This window comes from Vipera ursinii, assembly GCF_947247035.1.
Source record: "Vipera ursinii genome assembly, chromosome: 5".
NCBI classification, from domain to species: domain Eukaryota; kingdom Metazoa; phylum Chordata; class Lepidosauria; order Squamata; family Viperidae; genus Vipera; species Vipera ursinii.
Window position 1 is genome coordinate 22,519,031 of NC_139518.1, and position 20,210 is coordinate 22,539,240.

General features: G+C 33.9%; 1 protein-coding gene across 7 annotated transcripts in view; it reads right to left on the reverse strand.

Annotated features, from left to right (window-relative positions):
* Positions 1-20,210, reverse strand: part of RSRC1 (arginine and serine rich coiled-coil 1) — a 145,272-nt gene that overhangs the window by 123,176 nt on the left and 1,886 nt on the right. For 2 of the 7 annotated variants that reach the window (XM_083363694.1, XM_083363690.1), the window contains exons 2-3: positions 19,398-19,612; positions 15,160-15,285 (exon numbers count right to left, since the gene is read on the reverse strand). In XM_083363694.1, coding sequence (XP_083219820.1) covers positions 15,160-15,285; positions 19,398-19,579 — 308 coding nt within the window. In that variant the 5' untranslated portion in view covers positions 19,580-19,612. Of the gene's footprint in view, positions 1-15,159; positions 15,286-19,397; positions 19,613-20,145; positions 20,196-20,210 lie in introns of those variants that run through there. The other 5 variants (XM_083363693.1, XM_083363692.1, XM_083363691.1 and 2 more) reach the window with 5 other exon arrangements.

Below are 20,210 nucleotides of genomic sequence, written 5' to 3' on the forward strand. Positions count from 1 at the left end.
AGAGCATGATGTTCCACCGAGTGGGTATCACAGAAAAAAGACTATCTCCCTGAATCCTGCAAAATGACATTCCTAGGGTGATGAAATTTGTAACATGTGCCTCATGCTCGACCTGATGGGACAGGTATATAGGGAATGATTCAATTAGTTGCATAATTGCCTTGGACATGGCGTTTTTCTTCAATTGTGCTGCTTTCCTAAAAATGCTTAATGGCGGGTTTCAATTTAAATAAAACTAGAGTTATTTTTGAATAAATCTAAGACTTTTTGATTATAATGTTATTAGTTACAATTTGTTAATCAGCATTTTGTTCCTAAGTGAATAACAACATAATCATACTTTGAAATAAAGTTTGCAATCCAGACCATAATATGACCTTTGTAAGATACAGGGTGTACTCAAGATAGAACTTAGTATTCTGAAACTGATAACTGCAGATGTGTAAGACATATTGATTAATATGATGGACTTGTAGCCTAATATAAGCTCTAAATTGGAATCTACTGCAATTAAGGAATTTGCTGAAAAAAGATTTGTTGTGGTGCTTAATCTGTAACAAAGCAAATGGGATAAATGTATCTTTACAAATTTGGCTATTTACTTTAAAAGTGTTCATATACTTTAAACTTTATGGTTTGAGTATTAAAGTATTCCAACACAAAGGAAAGTGCTGAATTCGTTTATTAAATATGCTCTGTTTTGCTGCTTAATATGTGGCTTACATAACTTGACAAGATTTTACAGATGGTCATGATTATGTTAAGCAGGACAATACACATACTGAAAACTTTTACATATGCTCACCTAATGGCCTGCCATATTAAATCCAATAAAGTACAACAAAACAACTATATAGGTCACTGTGAAAGCTTTTCAAGCTGCCATTCATGTTAATTCTATACACAAACAGCACACATACATATATGTACAAAACAAGTATAAATATGATTAAAGTAGTTATCTTTGAATAAATGTCAGAATTCAGTATGATCACCTTTTGTGTCTAGTCTCAATGTTTAATTACCAATTTTTTTATTCTTGAAAGCCCTCGAATGTTGTAGAAACTTTTACTTAGCAATCCATTGGGAACAAATTAGATAATTGTGTTGAAATGTATTGCAGTGTTTAAACCAACAAATAAATGAATAAAGGTAGTCTATAGCAACATAATGCCATTACACTGAAGTTGTTAAAGTATCTATGGGAAAAGAGAAAGCAGTGATGAAAGAATACTAACTCATATGGAGATTCAAGTACAGTGACAGACACAATTATTTTACTAATTGCTAATGAATATAGTAAAGTCATTTCAAAAGAAAAAGTTTACTTGGACTATTTCAAGTTTTGACCTCTGTATGAGCAAAAGCATTTCAAACTGAAGCTCACCAAAACTGATTAACGACACCAGTCAAGGCCAGCATGTAGTTGAAGCCTTTTCCATCTATCATATGGCCCAAAGGATGGTTAAATGAATCTTAAAATGGGTACAAACTGCTCAGTGACAACATTGAGTCCTGTCAATTAGAAATAATTAGGTAGTGATTCTGGTGGTAAGTCTTTTTAAGTGCATACATAATGAAGCAATGATGCTTATTAGCAATCTCGTATAAGCTATGCTCAAACAGTGTGAAATAATTATGCAACTCACAAAGCCTTGCAATTCTCTGTACTTCACCTTAATGCATTTAAAAAACCACTTCATTACCTCCAGTAATTAATCCTCGATTAATTACAGGAAAAGCCCAGTTTACTATGCTATGTTTCTAATTATCTTATAAATAGTTATGGTTTTAATTAATGTGTTCATTAAGCTGAATATCTTTCTCAAAGCTATGCTCAGAGCAAAGGTTCTACTTTTGAGAGAAAAGGCCTAACTAGCCATAAGGTGAAGCTATTTTGGATGTATTTGCTTTTATTTTAATATATTCAACTTCTTAATTGGCATTTAAAATCTAATTTGGAAAAAATCCAAGAAGCTTACATAAGGATTTTTTTTCTTATCTGCAACCAAAAAAGCTTAATAGTTTTAATAGACAAAGTTTTAACATATATTTGATATAACCAGGAATCAGATTCTAAGTGCCAGGCACCAAATGAATAAGACATCTTAGTTTACCAAAACCAACAACTTCCTAGCCATCAAGTGAATTTTATCATTTAATATGTAATTGGAGATATTTAGCAACCTTGTATAATTAAGTGAAAATATGTTATTTGAATAATTGCACTCTCTTCTCTGAAATTTGGTAACTCTGAAATACCAGAAAATGCATTACAGTAATCTAATACATATACATCACTTTTCAATCAATAGCTCAATATAGGTGATATGCCAGACTATGTTAATGTAAACTTAATTGTGACTTAGTGTAACAACATTCACTAATCTAGAGATAGTTAGCAAATTACAGATTATATATAGTGGTTCATTTGAATGTCTAAATCCATAAACTAACTAAAATATAACACCATTAACATAAGAAAATGCCAACTGAGATGAGCAGGAAGTTTCTCCTACTGCCTATTCTTTGGGGATGAGGCTGAACACTACCTTCCAATTTATAAGGGTCAAAGTTACCATAATATGCCTGTGCCAGGTACTTTTCAGCCAAATATGGAAGGACTTAACATGTGTTTCAGTCTCAGGAATGTCAACTTTAAAAGATGCCCACTTTAAACAGTTGGTTTACCACATAACCAAGTCTTTCAGGTTTAGATTTCTCAGACCTTTTGGTCTCTAAATTCTTACAAATAAAGATAAAATATGTACCTTTCTACAGAGTCGCTTGCCCATGTTGGGGATTTTGTACATCCTTAATTTGGTTTCTCCTTAACATATGAAGCAGCAGGATAATGTTGCTACTAGGCTCTAAATTAGGGTATCAAGCTGAGCTCCCTAGCCAAACTTCAAACAGGAGTTATCAGAGAGGTGGTAACTTACTGTGGCTTGTGGTCCTGGTATCAAAGCCTTGTTTATTGATTACTGCTGCTAAAGATTGCCTAGATCAGGGGTGTCAAACTGCCGCCCTGCAGGCCAGATGCATCAAAGCAAAACTGTGCCCACCCCATTGCTGGCAATGGCAAAAAAGTCGTGATATGTCACGACACGTCACGTGACGTCGCGAGTTTGAAACCCCTGGCCTACATATAGGTTCCTACTTCCATGTCAAATTGTACAAGGAGAAGGATTAAGGTCTCCTTCATTGGTTTCCTGACAGAATCAGGACACTAATCACTCTCACATCCCTTGTGTATAGGTAGAAATAAACTGAGTTTGGCTGCAGGAAAGGGAATCATTTTTGTGTGGCAATAGCTACACCAGTTAGGTGGTGATTTCAGTGCTGCCTCTTCCTCATGCAGAGGGCCACATGCAATGACATCTTTCTTTTTCAAAGTTTATACAAAATATTTGTTCTAAAACAAGATCACCAAATTATATAAATGCTCAAGACCACACCACCTAAACAGGATACAATCCAGCTTAGCCCATCCCATTACAGTGTTATTTGTTTATACTGAATAGCAGCAGTCTTAAACAAAATATTCCAAAATTCTCAGGGACAAAGATAGCCTAATGGCAGCTGCAGGGACAAAAACTGCATAATAGCTACAATAAGCTGCCAAACAATTTGAAATAAATGTTTGAAAATAAATTGTTTTCTTGTTTATTTTAGCACTGGCAAGGTTTTCTTTGCATTCCCTTCTCTTCTTGGATCATTGGAGATCTGATTCATTCACCAAAACAAAGTTTGAATCAACTTTAATCATTTTCTGGTAGGCCTTAATTTTAGTTTATTTCAGTTTCAATGTGCAAAACTGCACCAAATGAAGCTGATTGGAAGGTTTAGAACTGACAAACAACAGTACTTCTTCACTCAACCAAAGGACATATATTCACAGAGTACAAACCTGTTTATTTATTTATTATTTATTTTATTACATTTATATACCACCCTTGGACAAACACTGGCTCTTTGCCTTTGAAACAGAGATGAGCACCGGCCCCTAGAGATGGAAACGACTAGCATGCATGTGCAGGGGAACCTTTACCTATATGTCAGTAAAATGTATCACTTTAAAACTAGATTTCTCTAATAAAAAGCTTCAAATGTTCTAAAACATTTATCTTACAATTAAGTCTTAGAATGTTAAACAATTTGGTTGCAGTCTCATACAAGAATTCCCACTGCATCAAACATAGCAAGAGCTACAAGAAATTCTCTAGAGTGATTTTCAAAAGATGCAGACTATTCTAGGTGCATGATAAAACAACATGAGTCACCACTGCCTCCTACTTCAGAGATGGTCACAATTAGCACTCCAGCCAAACTGGCTGAAGCTTCCTTCCAATTGCCCATCAGTAGCAACTGTGACACCCAGAGAAATCCTAAATGATGGACCTTACTTGCTTGATCCAATCTGAGTTAGTCACCAGGACTAGAGGTTTAGTTTTCTGAGATTTCGGACATGTGCTAGACCCATTCTCAGGGAATTTCTCTCTCACCAGATTTTGGTAAAAGAGAAGTTCCCTGAGATTGGGTTCCAGCACAAGTCCAAAAGCTCAGAAGACTAAACCTCTGGTCCCAATGACCGACCAATAATGTTGGATCCTGCAACATTATTCTGGAACACATATATCTGCCTTCATTCTTGCTTGCTTCTCTCCCTCCCTCATGTAACCTCTGTTCAGTTTCATTGCCTTTTGTCTTCCCAACAAAGCTAAGATTTCTCTTACTCTGACTCTATCCCATTATTTTTTTTGTCCCTCTCTGTATCTCTCTTGATCTGAGTCTTTCGTTGTTTTAGTTGCTTCTGCTGGAAGGAAAAAGAATGACATGACTGTGGTTATGAGATTTGAGTTTGACTGCCTTCAGTTGCTCTTATGTTTTTATTGTGTCCTTGTCCTTTATTGTTATTTATTATTGTTCAATTTTTATTCATTGCTTTTAATCCTATCTTCACTGCCCAAGTCACAATTGCAAGACTGGTAGCTATATGAATCGATAAATAAATATATATTGTTTGAGCATGTATTTCTATGAATGAGGATGGTTGTATAGGGAGAAGTAACAGCCAGCAAATGCAAAGGTAAGAATTGGTTAATTTTATAAACGAGATGCCTTTTTTACAGACCATTAATTTTAATTAAGTTATTAATTCACTTGGCCTTCAGGTTTTGATGTCACGGCAAGATGGACGCAGAAAAGCGGGGCTCTGCCTCTCATGCCTGATTTTTTCCTGCTGGGGGCATGAAAAGGGCCTGAAGAGGCGACGAATCAAGAGGGAACCCTTGTAGATTGCGGGTAGATGGGGGTCAACCCGCCTCATCCAAGGAAGCCCTCAGAACCAACAGGAGAAAGATTGGCCACACCCATGCAGCCAGTAAGAAGCTGCTGACCTCCAGAGAAAAAAGGGGCATCTAACAAGACTGAGCAAAATATTTGAATCTGATTTTATTTTCCTTCTTCTATGATTTTAAAACATGTTCTTGGAAAAAAAGGGACCTGAAAGCAAGAAAACTCTCAGAACTTTTTTCCTTTTTTTACCCCTTTTAAACGGTGGTTTAAGCTTTAGAGAAGACTACGCAATTAATTTGGATACAGCAGAGAGAAAAATGTTTGGAGAGTTACAATACTTTTTTAAAAAAATTCCCTTCGTTGGAGAGTATCGGAGCAAAGCCTTATAAAAATATCCTGGCTGGAAAGTTACAAAATGGACACCTAATTACATCTAGTAGTAGGAAAAAAAAGAATTCTACTAAGTTCTGTTTATGTTTTGTCTGGAGTGAGGAAACTTGGCCTGAAGCCCAGACACAGATAACAGACTAAATCCTTTGATGTCTCTGAACTTCATAGCCTTGTAAATTGCAGCTGGAAAAAGAGAAAAATTTCTTAGGCTGTCTTTTCTGCAGGATGGATTACAACTAAAACTACATACTATTTTGAAGCCATCTGGCTTCTTTGGATTAGAAATACTGCTTGACCTATTATTTTACAAACCATTCAGAGACAGAGTGAATGGTAAGGAACTATCAACAATAAGACATTTTGGACCTTGGCAGATTGGCAGCTCTGGCTTTGGGACAATTGGTTAGAGTGGTGTCGGAAAACAGAAGTGGATTATAAACTTTTTTTCCTCTCCCCATTTTCCCCCCTTTTTTCTTCTTTTTCTTCGTGTTACCAGGGGAGCCTACTGGATTATAGATTTTTAATCTCAGAACTATTTAAGGACAGTGGAAGCTCAACTGTTGGTGACTTTCCTTGGAGAAGGCGCCATGGACTATTAACTTTTAATAGTAGGACCCTGCGGATTATAAATTCTGATTGGATAACCTTGGATTTTGGACAACTGCTCTGGAAGTGAGCCTCACAAACAGAAGTGGATTACAAATCTTTTTTCTTTGTTCTCCCTTTTCTTTCAGAGAGTTTATTGGGTTACAGAGATTATAGACAAGAACTATAAGAGTTATTTAAGACAAATTTAATGATATATTGTGGTATTGAATATAAATTAATGGTTTTGTTTAAGGTGGGCATTTGGGAAAAGTATTAGAGTTGATAAAAAGATTTGGGGGGTGGAATGAGTATTCTGAATTTAGCTAAAACTGGCAAGAAAACACCCTCAGCCCTGTCCTCCACCTCTGCAAGCCCTGTGTATCAGAGATCAATTGAATCAATGCTTCAAAAAGAAAAATCTAGCAATTTTCAATAGGAGATGCAAGTGGCATTACAAGCAATCCAGGAGGCAATCTCCTCTCGCAAGGAAGATACAAGGAAAAATCATGAGACAAAAGACAACTTTGATAAAATGAATCAAGAAATTCATAACATAAACTCTTAACTAGAAAGCTTGTGACAGATGGTCACAAAGAATGAACAAAGAATTCAGAAATGGAAGACAAGTCAGTAGAGACAGATCAAAAGATGGAAGAAATGAAAGATGAAAATCAGAGGCTGATGCAGGCAATTAGAGAATTGGAAGATTCAATGGCAGTTTTGGAAATGGAAAAGGTATCTTATTTTTTTTAAGATTTCAAAACATAATGGAGGGTAAGGAAGAGGACCCCGCAGACTTGATGACAGAGCTAATGGCTGAAGCATTGGAAATTGGGAAACAGGAAATGGAAGGAGAGATAGACCAGATATTTCGAGTCAATTCAAACTATGCAATAAATAAAGTCCCTAGAGAAGTACATGTTAGATTTGTCAAAAGATCTGCAAGAGATGAGATATTGAGAAGAGCAAGAGATGATCCTCTGCGTTATAAAGAAAAGGAAATTGTAGTGTTGAAGCAGGTCCCTAGGAGGATAAGAGATTCACAAAGAGAATACCAATTCCTGATCAGAAAATTGATTGAAAAAGGAGTGAATTTTAGATGGCTCATTCCGTAAGGGATTTTAACTAATTGGGACATGAAAAGATACAGACTGGACTCTGTACTCAAGGCAATGGAGTTCTATGGCAATTACAGAGCTTTTTTGGAAGAGGAAAGTCTGGAATGTCATGCAGAGAGAGAAGCAAAAAAACAGGAAGAGATAGCAATAGAAGGAGCAGCGAAACCAAGGGAATAAGAAGAAACAGAAAACACAAATATAGAAGAAGTAGCAAAAGCAAGAGAACAGAGACAGATAAAAACAACTAGAAGAATAAAGCCTAAATATACCTGAAGGAGAAGGAAAATGGGATTCTCTCAATGAATATAAATGGATTGAACTCCCCCGCAAAAAGAAATTTTTTTTAACACAACTACAAAAATTAAAAATGGATATAATTTGTCTCCAAGAAACACATATTAAGAGACAACACTATAAACTGTTGGAACAACAACCGAAAACCGGGAAACTCCACTTCACACTAGCACAACAAAAGAAAAGAGGAAAAGCTTTATATATTAAAGAGACAATGAACCCCAAACAAATCTATGCAGATGAAGAGGGAAGAATATTAATGGTGGAAATAATGATAAATCAAAAACTGATAATGATAGTAGCAATATATGCACCTAATTACAAACAAGAAGAATTCTATCAAAAATTACATTAAAAAAGTAGAATTGCAATATTAAAATATTTGCTTAATGGGAGACTTTAATGCAATTGTAGATGGGAAGCTGGACTACAGAAGTAGTAAAATAGGGAAAAAAGGAAGGAATATACTACCTAAGACTTTCTTTAAAATGGCAGAAAAAATCTGCATACAGGATATATGGAGAGAAAAGAACCAAAAAAATATCACAATATACATTTTACTCATTGAGGCACAAATCATGGTCCAGAATTAATATGATATGGATATCCCCTGAATTAAGCATGATTATACAAAAGATCGAGATAGAAACCAACATACGGGTAAGCCATAATGCGATAAAAATGACTTGGAGAGGAGCTAAGAAAAAAATTAAGATGGTCTCTGAATCAATCTTTACTGAAAGAGAAAGAACTTATACAAATAGCAACAAAGGAAATGGATTTTTTCTTTAAAATAAACAAAAGAGAGACATCACTTCAAAATGTGTGGGATACAGCTAACACATACTTTAAAGGTAACTATAACTTACATGGTGAAAAAGAATAAAGAAAAAAAGCAATAACAAACAAATTTAAAGGAGGAATTTATTAAATTGGAATCAGAACTACAAAGTGATCCACAAAAGAAATCTCTTAAAAAGCAAATAGAAATAATAAAACATAAATTAAACTTAGCAGAGGCTGAAAAAATGGCCCAACAAATTAAAAGGGCAAAACAAAACTTTTTTGAAAATGCTAATAAACCTGGTAAGTGGTTAGCATACAAATTGAAAAAACAAAGAGAGAAAAATTTGATAAATAAATTGCAAGATTCAAAAGGCAATTTACAATTCCAAAGTGACATACGGTAATTAAAAAAATAATCAAAGGCTTTTACAAGACATTTTATGACACAGAAGAAACTTCTCAGGAAAAAATAAAGCAATACATGACTGAATGGCTTTACGCTGTCTACAAGTTTACCTTTTGCAAGCAATTGCAATCTAATATCATTAATTATTTCAACAGTCTCATCACATAAAAGTTTAGGGTATAACTAAAAAAGGATTATTACAGCTATATAGGAAAATATTTGAATCATTTCTTTTAGTTACATAAAAAAACATTTTTATGCTGTTTGTGTCATATTAAAACATTTTAGACTGCCTTTAACATGTAACTAATAATGAATATGCAAAACGAAGGAAGTAAAGCGTTTGTCACTTTCTATTTCCTTATATTCCTCTCAATTAGAGCAGGGGTCCCCAGGGCGCAGAAATGGCTAGCCAGGGCACACACACCTGGGCATGCATTCCCCCACACTCACGCCTGTGGCCCCGTTTGTGCGTGAACAGGCGCTAACTGCCATGGGGTGTGTGTGGCCATTTGCATGTGCACATGGCACCAGCGCATGCTGCATGTGCGAAGGTGGCTGCTAGTATTGTGCCAGTGGATGTGGCCCTGTTTGTGTGTGCATGCGTGCACGCACACAGAGTAATTTGGAAGCTGCTCTCCCTTCTGGGCCATGAGCCCAAAAAGGTTGGAGAAGTCTGACTTAGAATATACCATACATCAGAAGGAGAATACCTAACACTTGAGAAATATAACATTAATCTGCAGTGTATAAAAAATGCCATGAATCTCAATCTCACAATTGTATGCCTATCCTCATATCATCAACATATTGATAATCACATGTTGCAATCACATAGACCAATCCTCGGTCCGTGGACCAGTACTGGGCCATGGCATGCCAGCAACCGGTCTGCGCAAACAAGGAAAGCCCCATCTGCAGGATGCAGGCAGCACACAAAAGCACGCCCCCTCCGGTCCGTGGAAAAACCTCTCTCAGTGGAACCGGTCCCTGGTGCCCCAACCAAAGGTATTAGGTACAAAAGATTTATAATAGATGTATTGTGCTGCATCCTAGCAATCCAATAACATACTTGTCATAAAGTTTTACCAGCCAAATAGAAAAACACATTATTTCATTGCATACATTAAAACAAATGCTTTCACTGATATATTTTCAATATAATTTTCTAAAATAAGTGTTAACTTTAGCATATTTTATATAAATTATGCAATTAAATACAAATTATAATAACTGGAGCTTAGATTGTTTAAAAAGATTAATATTGCTCCAACATTGTTGCTTTAATTCAAATAAAGCCTTTATAATTCAAAGACTTAAATAATGCAACACCTACATGCAATATGAAGAATGCAACTGGCACAATTAACACAAGTTAATAATTAAAACATTACCAAGAATAATTCAGTATTATATGCATGTATAACATATACAGAATTGTAATGATACCATCCAAGAAATCCATAACATTTTAAAAAGAACTGCCACATCCTAATCTTCACATGGCAATAATTTCAAACTGATATTATTAATCTCATTTCCTTGAATAATATCCATACTCTAGGATCATTTTCCTTCTCATATTCAATATTGTGCATGCTTGTATCAAGATTCCTTTCTTCATATCCTGTCACAGTATCAATCACTGCCTCCTGTCCACTCAATCCACATTTGATTTATCAGCCACCGTCTTTCTGGACTCCATAACTCGACCCAAACCATTTTAACAAGACATTGACAAATAGCACTCAGTATCACATCAACCTGTTCCACTTAGTAAACTAAGAAACACTAACTGTGACATCTCCACATAAGTATTCTATTCCATTCCCCAGACTGATGTATATTAATGAGGAGATGGCATTTGAAATGCTTCTTCCACATCAGCATCTAATATGATCAAATTAGGAAATAGGATGATTTATTAAATTTTGTAGAGCTGAATTTTTATATATCACTATATCTGTGGTTTCAGAAAGTGAGCTGTTACTTTCAATTTTTCTGCTGACAATGTGCCTGTATTTCTCAGATGAATTATTGTGTTTAAAAAGATTGCAAACAACAAAATGTTATTAAGCAAATGCCAGTAAAACAAACTAAATCTATTTTAAAATTATTAATTTAATGTAAATGTGATTGTTCTCCTGAAAATTTGGTTTGTGATTTTACATTATTCGCACAGTCCTGTTTTATTGAAAGACAATTATAAATTTATAGTATTATAGAGAACCTCACTCTTGATTCAGATTTCATTTAAAATAGAATAAATAACTACAATGCAAACATTTATCTTTGGATAAAAGAAAAATAGTTAAAGGACAGAAGATGATAATTAAGAGTTAACAGTCTGATAATGATTTACTGGCCTAACAGACTAGTTTGTCTTAATTTATAATCTTAATTTCTGTAATAAAAATATGACAATTCAGTACACACCTCCTTAAAAACATAGCAAATGAAAAATCTTGTAATTTTTAATCTGGAGTCAGCGTTCTGTATTCAAACAAATAAACCATTATTTGGCCAAATCTGTTAAGACAAGGCTAACTTACTGCATTTGTAGAATCACAAATTGCCCATCTCAAATTTAGTCAATACTATTCAGATATGAGAAGATAGAAAGGCTATATAATTCATTTTTTTTTCTTTAAATACGAAATTCCTTTCTCTCAAAAGTAAAATCCCACTTAGAAAGGTAGCCCAAGCTACTTTTAGGAGAAAAAACACAGCTTATTTTAAAAAAATTCTTGATGGCTAAATACGAACTGCTAATATTTATTTTTTAAATTAGGCAAGTCTTAGAAATGTGACAGGCCGTATGTAAAATAATATACTTATCAGAAAAGGTTTTTCACTGAACACTAAAATTGTTTTCTCCACTATATGAACCTCTTAAATTTACCATGACTAGAATGCAGATAAATCTGAGTGTTCAATACTACATTTTAATCAATTTACTTAGCCATTTATATAGCCTGAATGTAAGAATGGGAAGACAAATTATCTAACATAAAACAGGACAAAACAAAAGTAAACCTATAAAGACCATATCATCATTTGGACAAATGTACAATTTATTTTGCTTTTATAAAGTTAGCTCTTTGTTCAAACAAATAAGTTAAAACATATTTTTTCAAAAGAAACACAATATAAAAACCGACATAGAAAATAGCAAGTGGGCAAGATACACACCTATTCAATTTGTAATGACATAAGACATTAGTAAACAAAGAACTGTGTTCAACTCCTTATCTACAGAAAGGGCTTGTTCCACATCAGCAAAAATTTTACTGATATTTATTATGTACTTGCTAATGTTCGTTTCTGAAAAATGACCGCTTATTAACTTATTCAACCAGCTTATATGCCACTATTTATAGTCCACAAATACATATGCAAGGTCACAGATACAATTATTTGCTATGAATAACGGGGTTTTTTCCTGACCTCACCAAAATGTACTTCAGCATAATTTAAGTCTACTAGTCTACTTTTTTCTTGTCCTCTCCCAACAAGTCTGCTTATTTAAAAGTCCATTAGATACTTGAAGAACTATAATGTCTCTTCACAGTCTTCTCTTGTCCAAGCTCTTCAACCAGCTCTTCCCTAATGGTTAGGATCATATCTAGAAAAGCCAATCCCCTTGTCTCTCCTTCAACCTTTTGGAAAATGAAACAATTAGTGAGACCACAGAGCAATTTCTAGGATCTTGCAGTCCTAGCTGACATGGTTCTCCAAAAACCAAATAATAAAAATCTTCCACTGTTACTTTTTCTCTCCTCATTAAAAGTTATCCAGTGCGTTATCAAGACCCCCTTTATTTTTTGGCTTTTTTTGTCATTTTTTCTTTTTTATATACTTTTCTTTCAATTTTTATGTCTAAGCTGCCCAGTCACTATAGAGCTAGGCAGCTCAAAATTGCACGCATTCCCTGGGTTATGAAAGTCCACACCAAGGACAATCCATAGATACAAACAGACTGCCTATTACTAAAAATGGCAGAAAGTGTTCTCTTTCTTTGAGAAAGTGCTGAAATTGCACAGTGCTTTCAGGAACCGCTGAATTCATGTGTTTTTAATATACAGCCTGTTTTCAGGGGTTCCTAAAAGCACTGTGCAACCTCAGCACTTTGTTGACTCAAAGAAAGACAGTGCTGCCCACCATTTTTAGTAATAGGCAATCCAAGTTCTGACTTCAATATAAATTCAAGTTAAAAACAGAGTTAGGGAATGAAAGTTGTACTTAACTTGGGGACTGAATGTATCTCCTTCCATTTTGACTGACCAGTTTATTTTGATTAAGTTCTATCCCTTCATCAGTTTTGTCCCATCAATAATACTTGCTAAGTGATATTTGCCTTCCTGCATTAAGACTTGTTCTTTCTATGTTCCCTACACGCTTTACATACAAAGAAAAATTCTTGAGTTATGTACCTTAACCTTAACCTTTTCCTGTATTTGTTTTTACTCCCAGTCTTATTCTCAGTACTTCACATTGTATTATTTTCCAAGCTCTTGTTTTCCTTTTTCCAATATTCACTTTAAGGCCCTCTAGATCAGACTGACAAAGCACCTCTTAAACATTCTTCCCAATTCTCATGACTCTTACCAGGAGTCACTTATCTCAGAAATAAGATCCAGTATCAAAGACGCACCTTTAAAGAAGGTGCTTCAGGACATGCTGGAGGATATACAAAGTACACTTTTGAATGATTTGCAAATGTCTAATAATACATACACAGGTATGAGAACATTGCTTCTCTTTAATGCTGTTGTGGTATTATGGTATTATGGCAAATGTGTTAACAACACAAACATATGCTGGGCCAATCATCTGCACCCTTCAGAAAAGCATTTGGGGAAAACTGATGTTTTGCTACTTTCAAATGGACATGCATCAAGGTTTCATTTGCTAAGTTCTTGATTTATTATAATTTTTATGTTGTCTTTTCTGTTATTTAAAAGCTGATCCAAATCTTTGGAAACTGAGTAGCATATAAGTAAAAAAATGCATACTGCAAATCTTTCCTGCCCAATTCACGCCATCTACACTTCAATGCCTCAAAAGAGAACACACCCTAATAAAAATAGCTACCATATACCTATGGGTATGAATGAAGAGGTTTGTAACACTTACAATAATTGGAATTCCAAACTAGCCCATAAGATTATATTTTCATCCAATTTATACGTCTAAAAGCATTCACAAGATCTGAATGCACTCTATCTTGATTTTTCTTCTACATGAAATTGTACATAATTTTTTAGTGAGCGGTATATTGAAGTCCTGAATAGAAAAGCTGGATCTCACCAATTCTATGATACAAAATAACTACAAGTATTTTGTACTTTTCATTATCATTGCACTCTTGCAACAAATGTTTCCTGATGCAATCGTCATGGTTAATATTAAAAATAATTTGTATTTTATTTAATATGTACTTAATAACTTTGTATTGAAAATAAAACATCAGGTCTTCAATCACTGTATAAAATGCATATTTTCAAATAGTTTTCTATTTTTATATATTATTAAATATTATTCTGAAATAATTATAACATAAATACCATGATTCTGCAGAAGGTCAATATTTAATATGAGTATTACATAATTTCAGCTTTCATACAAATTACTTGGTATCATTATTTTGATATATTTACTTTCAATTTCAGGGTCACAAAATATTTGCAGTTCCATAACTCCATTGATGACACATAAAATTCCAAGTATTTTTAATGAAAATTACTTATGAGCATTAGTTAAGTACTTTTTACTTTATTTTAAGCAAAATATTCAAATGAACACTTTTTCTATCAAATAATACCCAGCAACATGATTACTTTTTAACTTGATATTACCTGTATATGCTGTCACCATATGCTTTGTATAATGTATACTGTAACCAAACTGGTCTTATATCAAATCTATACATATGGACTAGAGAACTCCCAAGTTAAACCACAACATTAAAGGTATATAAAAATCAAAATACTTCAACCTTTTGTGATTATCAGGGCTTTTTTTGTCATAGAACGCTCAGAAAGGAGTTCCGGCACCTTTTTTGGATGGAACCTTGTAGGCTAGGCAAGGCAGGTTGTATGACATGTGTGAGTTCTGGCACCTTTTTCTTTTACAAAAAAAGCACTGGTGGTTATATTTATAATCTTGAAGTTAACATAAAATCACTAATTACCATATCATGGGATATTAAGACTTGGAAGTGCAAAGTGAAAAATGTATTATCTGGGTAATTGTTCTCCCAGGGCAAAACTGTCATACCTTCTTGATCTGCTTTTTGATCTTGATCTCTGAGATCGGTATGATTTTCCTTGTGCTCGTGATCGGCTATGACTCCGTTTTCTTTTGGATCCATATGAAGAACTGCTGCTTGATCGATGCCTTCGCCTCAAATAGATATCAGCAGAAAACTTACTTACAATGAATCATATTTTTTTGCATAGTCAACTAAGCTAGTCAATATAGTAAATATGGTCAACCCCCCAAAAAACACATACTCATAGATAGATAGATAGATAGATAGATAGATAGATAGATAGATATAAAATAAGTAAAATATTTATTAAAACATTTTTCTTAGGCTAAATCCAAGCTATCAAAATAATATACAGATTCCAGAAGACTTTTGGACAACTCAAAAGCTTAGAGATTTTTTATGAAATGATAAACTATCTAAAGATTTATTTATTTTAACTAAATGATGCATTGTTGGTATCTATCACTGGAAGAACTATCTAAAATGTATAAAGGTACTTTGAAGTAGGTTGGAAATTTACATGTGAACATGTAAAAAAGCTTAAAATTTTTGAAATCAAATACATAACATTAATTCAGATGATATTAAAGATAATATACAATAGAAATCAGATAATTTTCCCTGTAGAGACGTAGTTGGAAAAACTCATGGAACTTAGTTCTTATATATGATAACAGTAACAAGACTTTCATATGCACAAGATTTGGAAAGATTTGTCATTAGCTACAATTGAAGAGTAGATAGTAAAGTTAATGGAGCTGGCTGAAATGGCAAAATTGAGAGCTTTAAAGAAAAGACATTAATTTTAATGTTGATTGGAAACCCCCTATGGACTTCTTGCATTAAACAGAATAAATGAAATTATGAGTTTATTAATAAAATAACATAATAGAAAAATGAAAACTATGTTGTGAACTTAGAAGTAGGAGCTTACAGGTAGTCCTTGATTTACAACTGGTCACTTAGCAACCGTTTCTACTTACAACAGAACCCATAAAAGATACTTAAGATACACTCAAAAGTTAAGGCTGCTGCAGCACCCGTTATTCACCCTTACGACCGACAAGAACACTACAAAGCTCACTCAATACCTATTTGGCCCTGCTGTGTCCCTACAGTCACTCATCCACCCAAGGGAAAGATTTGGCTGGCTGTAGCACGTGCAAATCAGTTGGAGCTTGCTACCCTGGTTTCCTTCCTTTCCAACTAGCAAGGGAGATCAGATCGACTGCAACTTGCAAGCCTGACTATAACTTCTGGGCTCAAGGTTTCAAGCCAATCCTTTCAAGCTTCTGCAGGGGATCAAGAAGACAACCAATAGAATGTACTGTATACATCAGCTTCTATATGTTCTTGGGTGCCAAAAACTGAAAGTAACTTAATCTAACCATTCAAAGTTATCAGTGCAAGCATCCAGACTTGCCTAAATGTGAGATATTTTATTTGCAAAAATTATTAAAAGCAGACAAAATCATCAAACTTTGTGGGATAATCTCCAGAGAAAGCAGCAGGGGTCTGAATATGCTCCCTCACAACCTAACTCAGCAGAGCAAGCCATAAGCTTTGCAAATACCCCCGGTGAAAAAACAGCAACTTTGCTGTACATATTAACAGAGCAAAAGTGAGCATCAAACAGTGCTTTTTCTCATTTTTCACATATTCTGACCTGTGTTCAAGTATTTTATTGTTTAAAATTAACAAATAAAACCACTTACAAGTAAAACAAAAACAAATGTAAGATTTTCCCTTTAATACATCTTAGGCTTGAAGGATATGCATGATCTATAAAGTGTTTCAATCAATATATCCTCAAGAAATATATATTTGTATGCTGGAGATGTGGTAGTTTAGATGCTACTTATTTTCATATGTGGTGGACTTGTAGAAATATAAAAGCTTTTTGGATTAAAATTTGGTGGAACATTCAAAAGATTTTTAAGAGAAAGGTAAAGTTTTCTCCACAATTGTTTTTATTGGGTATTGTTGTAGATTGTGATACTAAAGAAATCAATTTGATGTTGAACTTGATAACAGCAGCACGGTTACTGGTGGGACAATATTGGAAGAAGGATAGTTTGCTTACTATAGAAGAATAGGTACTTAAGGTATCGAATCTTGCAGAAATGTCTAAGATTTCTGCTTATTTGAAGGATCACTCGCAAGAAAGATAGATTTCAGCTTGGAGGAGATGGATAGATTATATTCAGAATAAATATGGGACTAAAAAGGTCCATTTAGCTTATGAGTAGATTTTAGATTGTTATTAATTTTAGTATTAGTATTGATTATATTTTTGTTTAAGTTATTATTATGTTTTTAATAATTTGAATGTATCAATGTTAAAGGGGAGTTAAAGCACATTATGAATTTGGTTAATTTTATAATGGATAATTTTAGTTAGAATATGATTATTATATCCAGGACCCTGTATTCAGCTCTGGGAAGTGGGGAGGGAGGGGGGTGGTTTCGGCCGGGTGGGTTTTGGGGATATGTATTGTAAAAATTTTTTGTAAAACTCTTTAATAATAATAATAATAATAAAAAAGAAATATATATTTGAAACTCATATACCATATTCTGTTACAATAATAATGTAGGGATGTAGAATTGTCTGTACTGTAGTGGTCCTCTTGGCCACTTACTGGCAATAAGATGCTACTGATAACAAAATTTTCAGGTTGAACATGGACTTCTATGGAAAAAATATGCACATTTCATGAATGTTAGATTTTAACTAAAGAAAAAGAAAAAAACTGACATTAAAAGTTTAATAACGTTAAAACTTTGTAGTAAAACCTTTCCTCAAAATTTAAAAACATAGCTCTAATTAAAACTGAATCAATGATTAATTCATTTATGTCACTGTATAACATAAAACTATTCTTCACTGTGACTCATACTACTTTTATCAATGCTTCATATGAAGAATATAATGTGGCTTCAGTCTCAAATTGTTCCTCCAAAATATATACTATACAGAGATGAACTTCAGACTGCAGAATAGCGTAACAAAGTCAATATGTACATGTAATGCTCACTCCTAGAACATCAGAGCTGTAATAGAAGAAAATATGCTACTGTAGGCATATTAATAGACTTTTGATAAAATATGGAGCAAAGGAAATTGGATAACAATAAAAAATAGTATATATACATGTGCGCGTGCACACACACACACACACACACCACCCTAGGATATAAAATCAAAATTCTGTTACTGATAAAATCATTCTGGAAATAGAGAGAACATGGGATGATAAACATTTTGAGTAAAATAAATGACAAATTTTCCACAAGAACCTTTGTCTGTGTACTGGTTTTATGGTTTCTGCACTGTTCTTTCTTTTTAAATGTTTTAACAGTGCCCGGAGCTACTGGCAATTAGGCAGCATATAAATTTAATAAATTATAATTGCACAGTCAATCAGATGTTTATACTGGATTTGGCATTTCTTTCCTCCTATCAAGTCCTTCTCAAGGACCTGGGATAGGCAGATATTGATGTTTGATGATGTTAAAGGTACCACTACTTTCTCTATCCTACCAGTTCTTGCTTACAGGCAAATGGTATTTCTTGCAGATCTTCCAATGCACCATTGTGGCTACTTTGTCATGCTGTTGTTTGTAGTCAGTCTGTGTGATCTTCTTGCAGAATCTAATTAGGTGGCCCACTGTTTCTTCAGCTTCTTTGCAGAGTTCATTGCATAGTAAGCCAGATATTTAGATTAAATTTGACAGTTTTATCTACATTTTTATCTTTCCAAGGATCTGGGATATAGAGATGTCATTGTTTGATAGTATTAAAGTTATTGTTGCAAGGTGTAAACTGTATTATTATCCAAAAGCAAAAGCCTTAATCATTCTCCATGCAAACAACACCACCATCCCAACTTCATCCTATCCCAGCGTTTTCTGGCTTTCAAAAGGTTAAGAACCTAAATCACAATCATGTGACCATAGATAGGCTGTAAGGGCCACAATTTCAAGGACTGATTGTATTGTAAGTCTTATTATTCATTGACATAATAACTGAATGGTTGCTGAATGAGTGATTGGTAAGCAAGGACAAATTGTATGGAATCGGTTCTTTCTCTACAATGATGCCATTTGTTAAAACAATAATTAGGTAAATTATATAAACTGACACAAACAAGTTATATGAATGCTACAATTTATGTATCATTATTTATCTGACCATATCATAGGATAAAATACTGAACTGTATCTGATGAATATTTTTTACCTTTTTTCATATGAATGCGAACGAAACTGGAGATCTCGCGACCGTGATCTTGATTTTCTTCCTGATTTTTTATGGCTGTAACTTCTACTATCTGAGGAACTGCTTGAAGATGACCTTCTACGATGTTTCTTTTTTCTTCTGCTTTTAGACTCTTCTTCAGTGTCTGATGAATGGCGACCCATTTTAGCAAGCTAGTTTTTACAAAAATTAGAGAGCTGTAAACATTAAAAAGTATTGTATGATTAACAGAAAAGTATATCATTACTAAATTTCCACTCACTGGTCTTTAATTTAAAGCAAAATCTTACCTACTATCTACTGCTACTACATAAGTAACACTGTTCTCCAAAATATAATCACACAAACTTTTCCACTATTGGAAAAGACACAATGCTCTATGTAACCTTTTTTTTTAAAAAAGAAATAAACAAAATAATCTTAGAATGCAAACTTGCATACTCTTTTAAATCCTATTAAGCTCAACAGAACTTTATAAAATGGATAGACCAATTTATATTTCACAGAAAGCACAAATAATTGTTAATGCAGTTCTAGCAAAACTTTACGAGGTACAAAAAAAGACCTTAAAAGAATTTGGTGCATTAGCACATTTTAAGATTAACAAATAGAAGTTACAGATGTTAACAAAAATGTGTAAATACATCTAAATTTGTGTGGCGGGGGGAAAAAACCCACAAGCATGTTGTGAATGTTACAGACACAAAGGAAAGAGGAGGGTTGGGTCTACCTGATTTGAAATTGTATTTTGCAGCTTGCTGTTTGGTTTTGTTTGGTTGGCGCTGCTGAGAAATA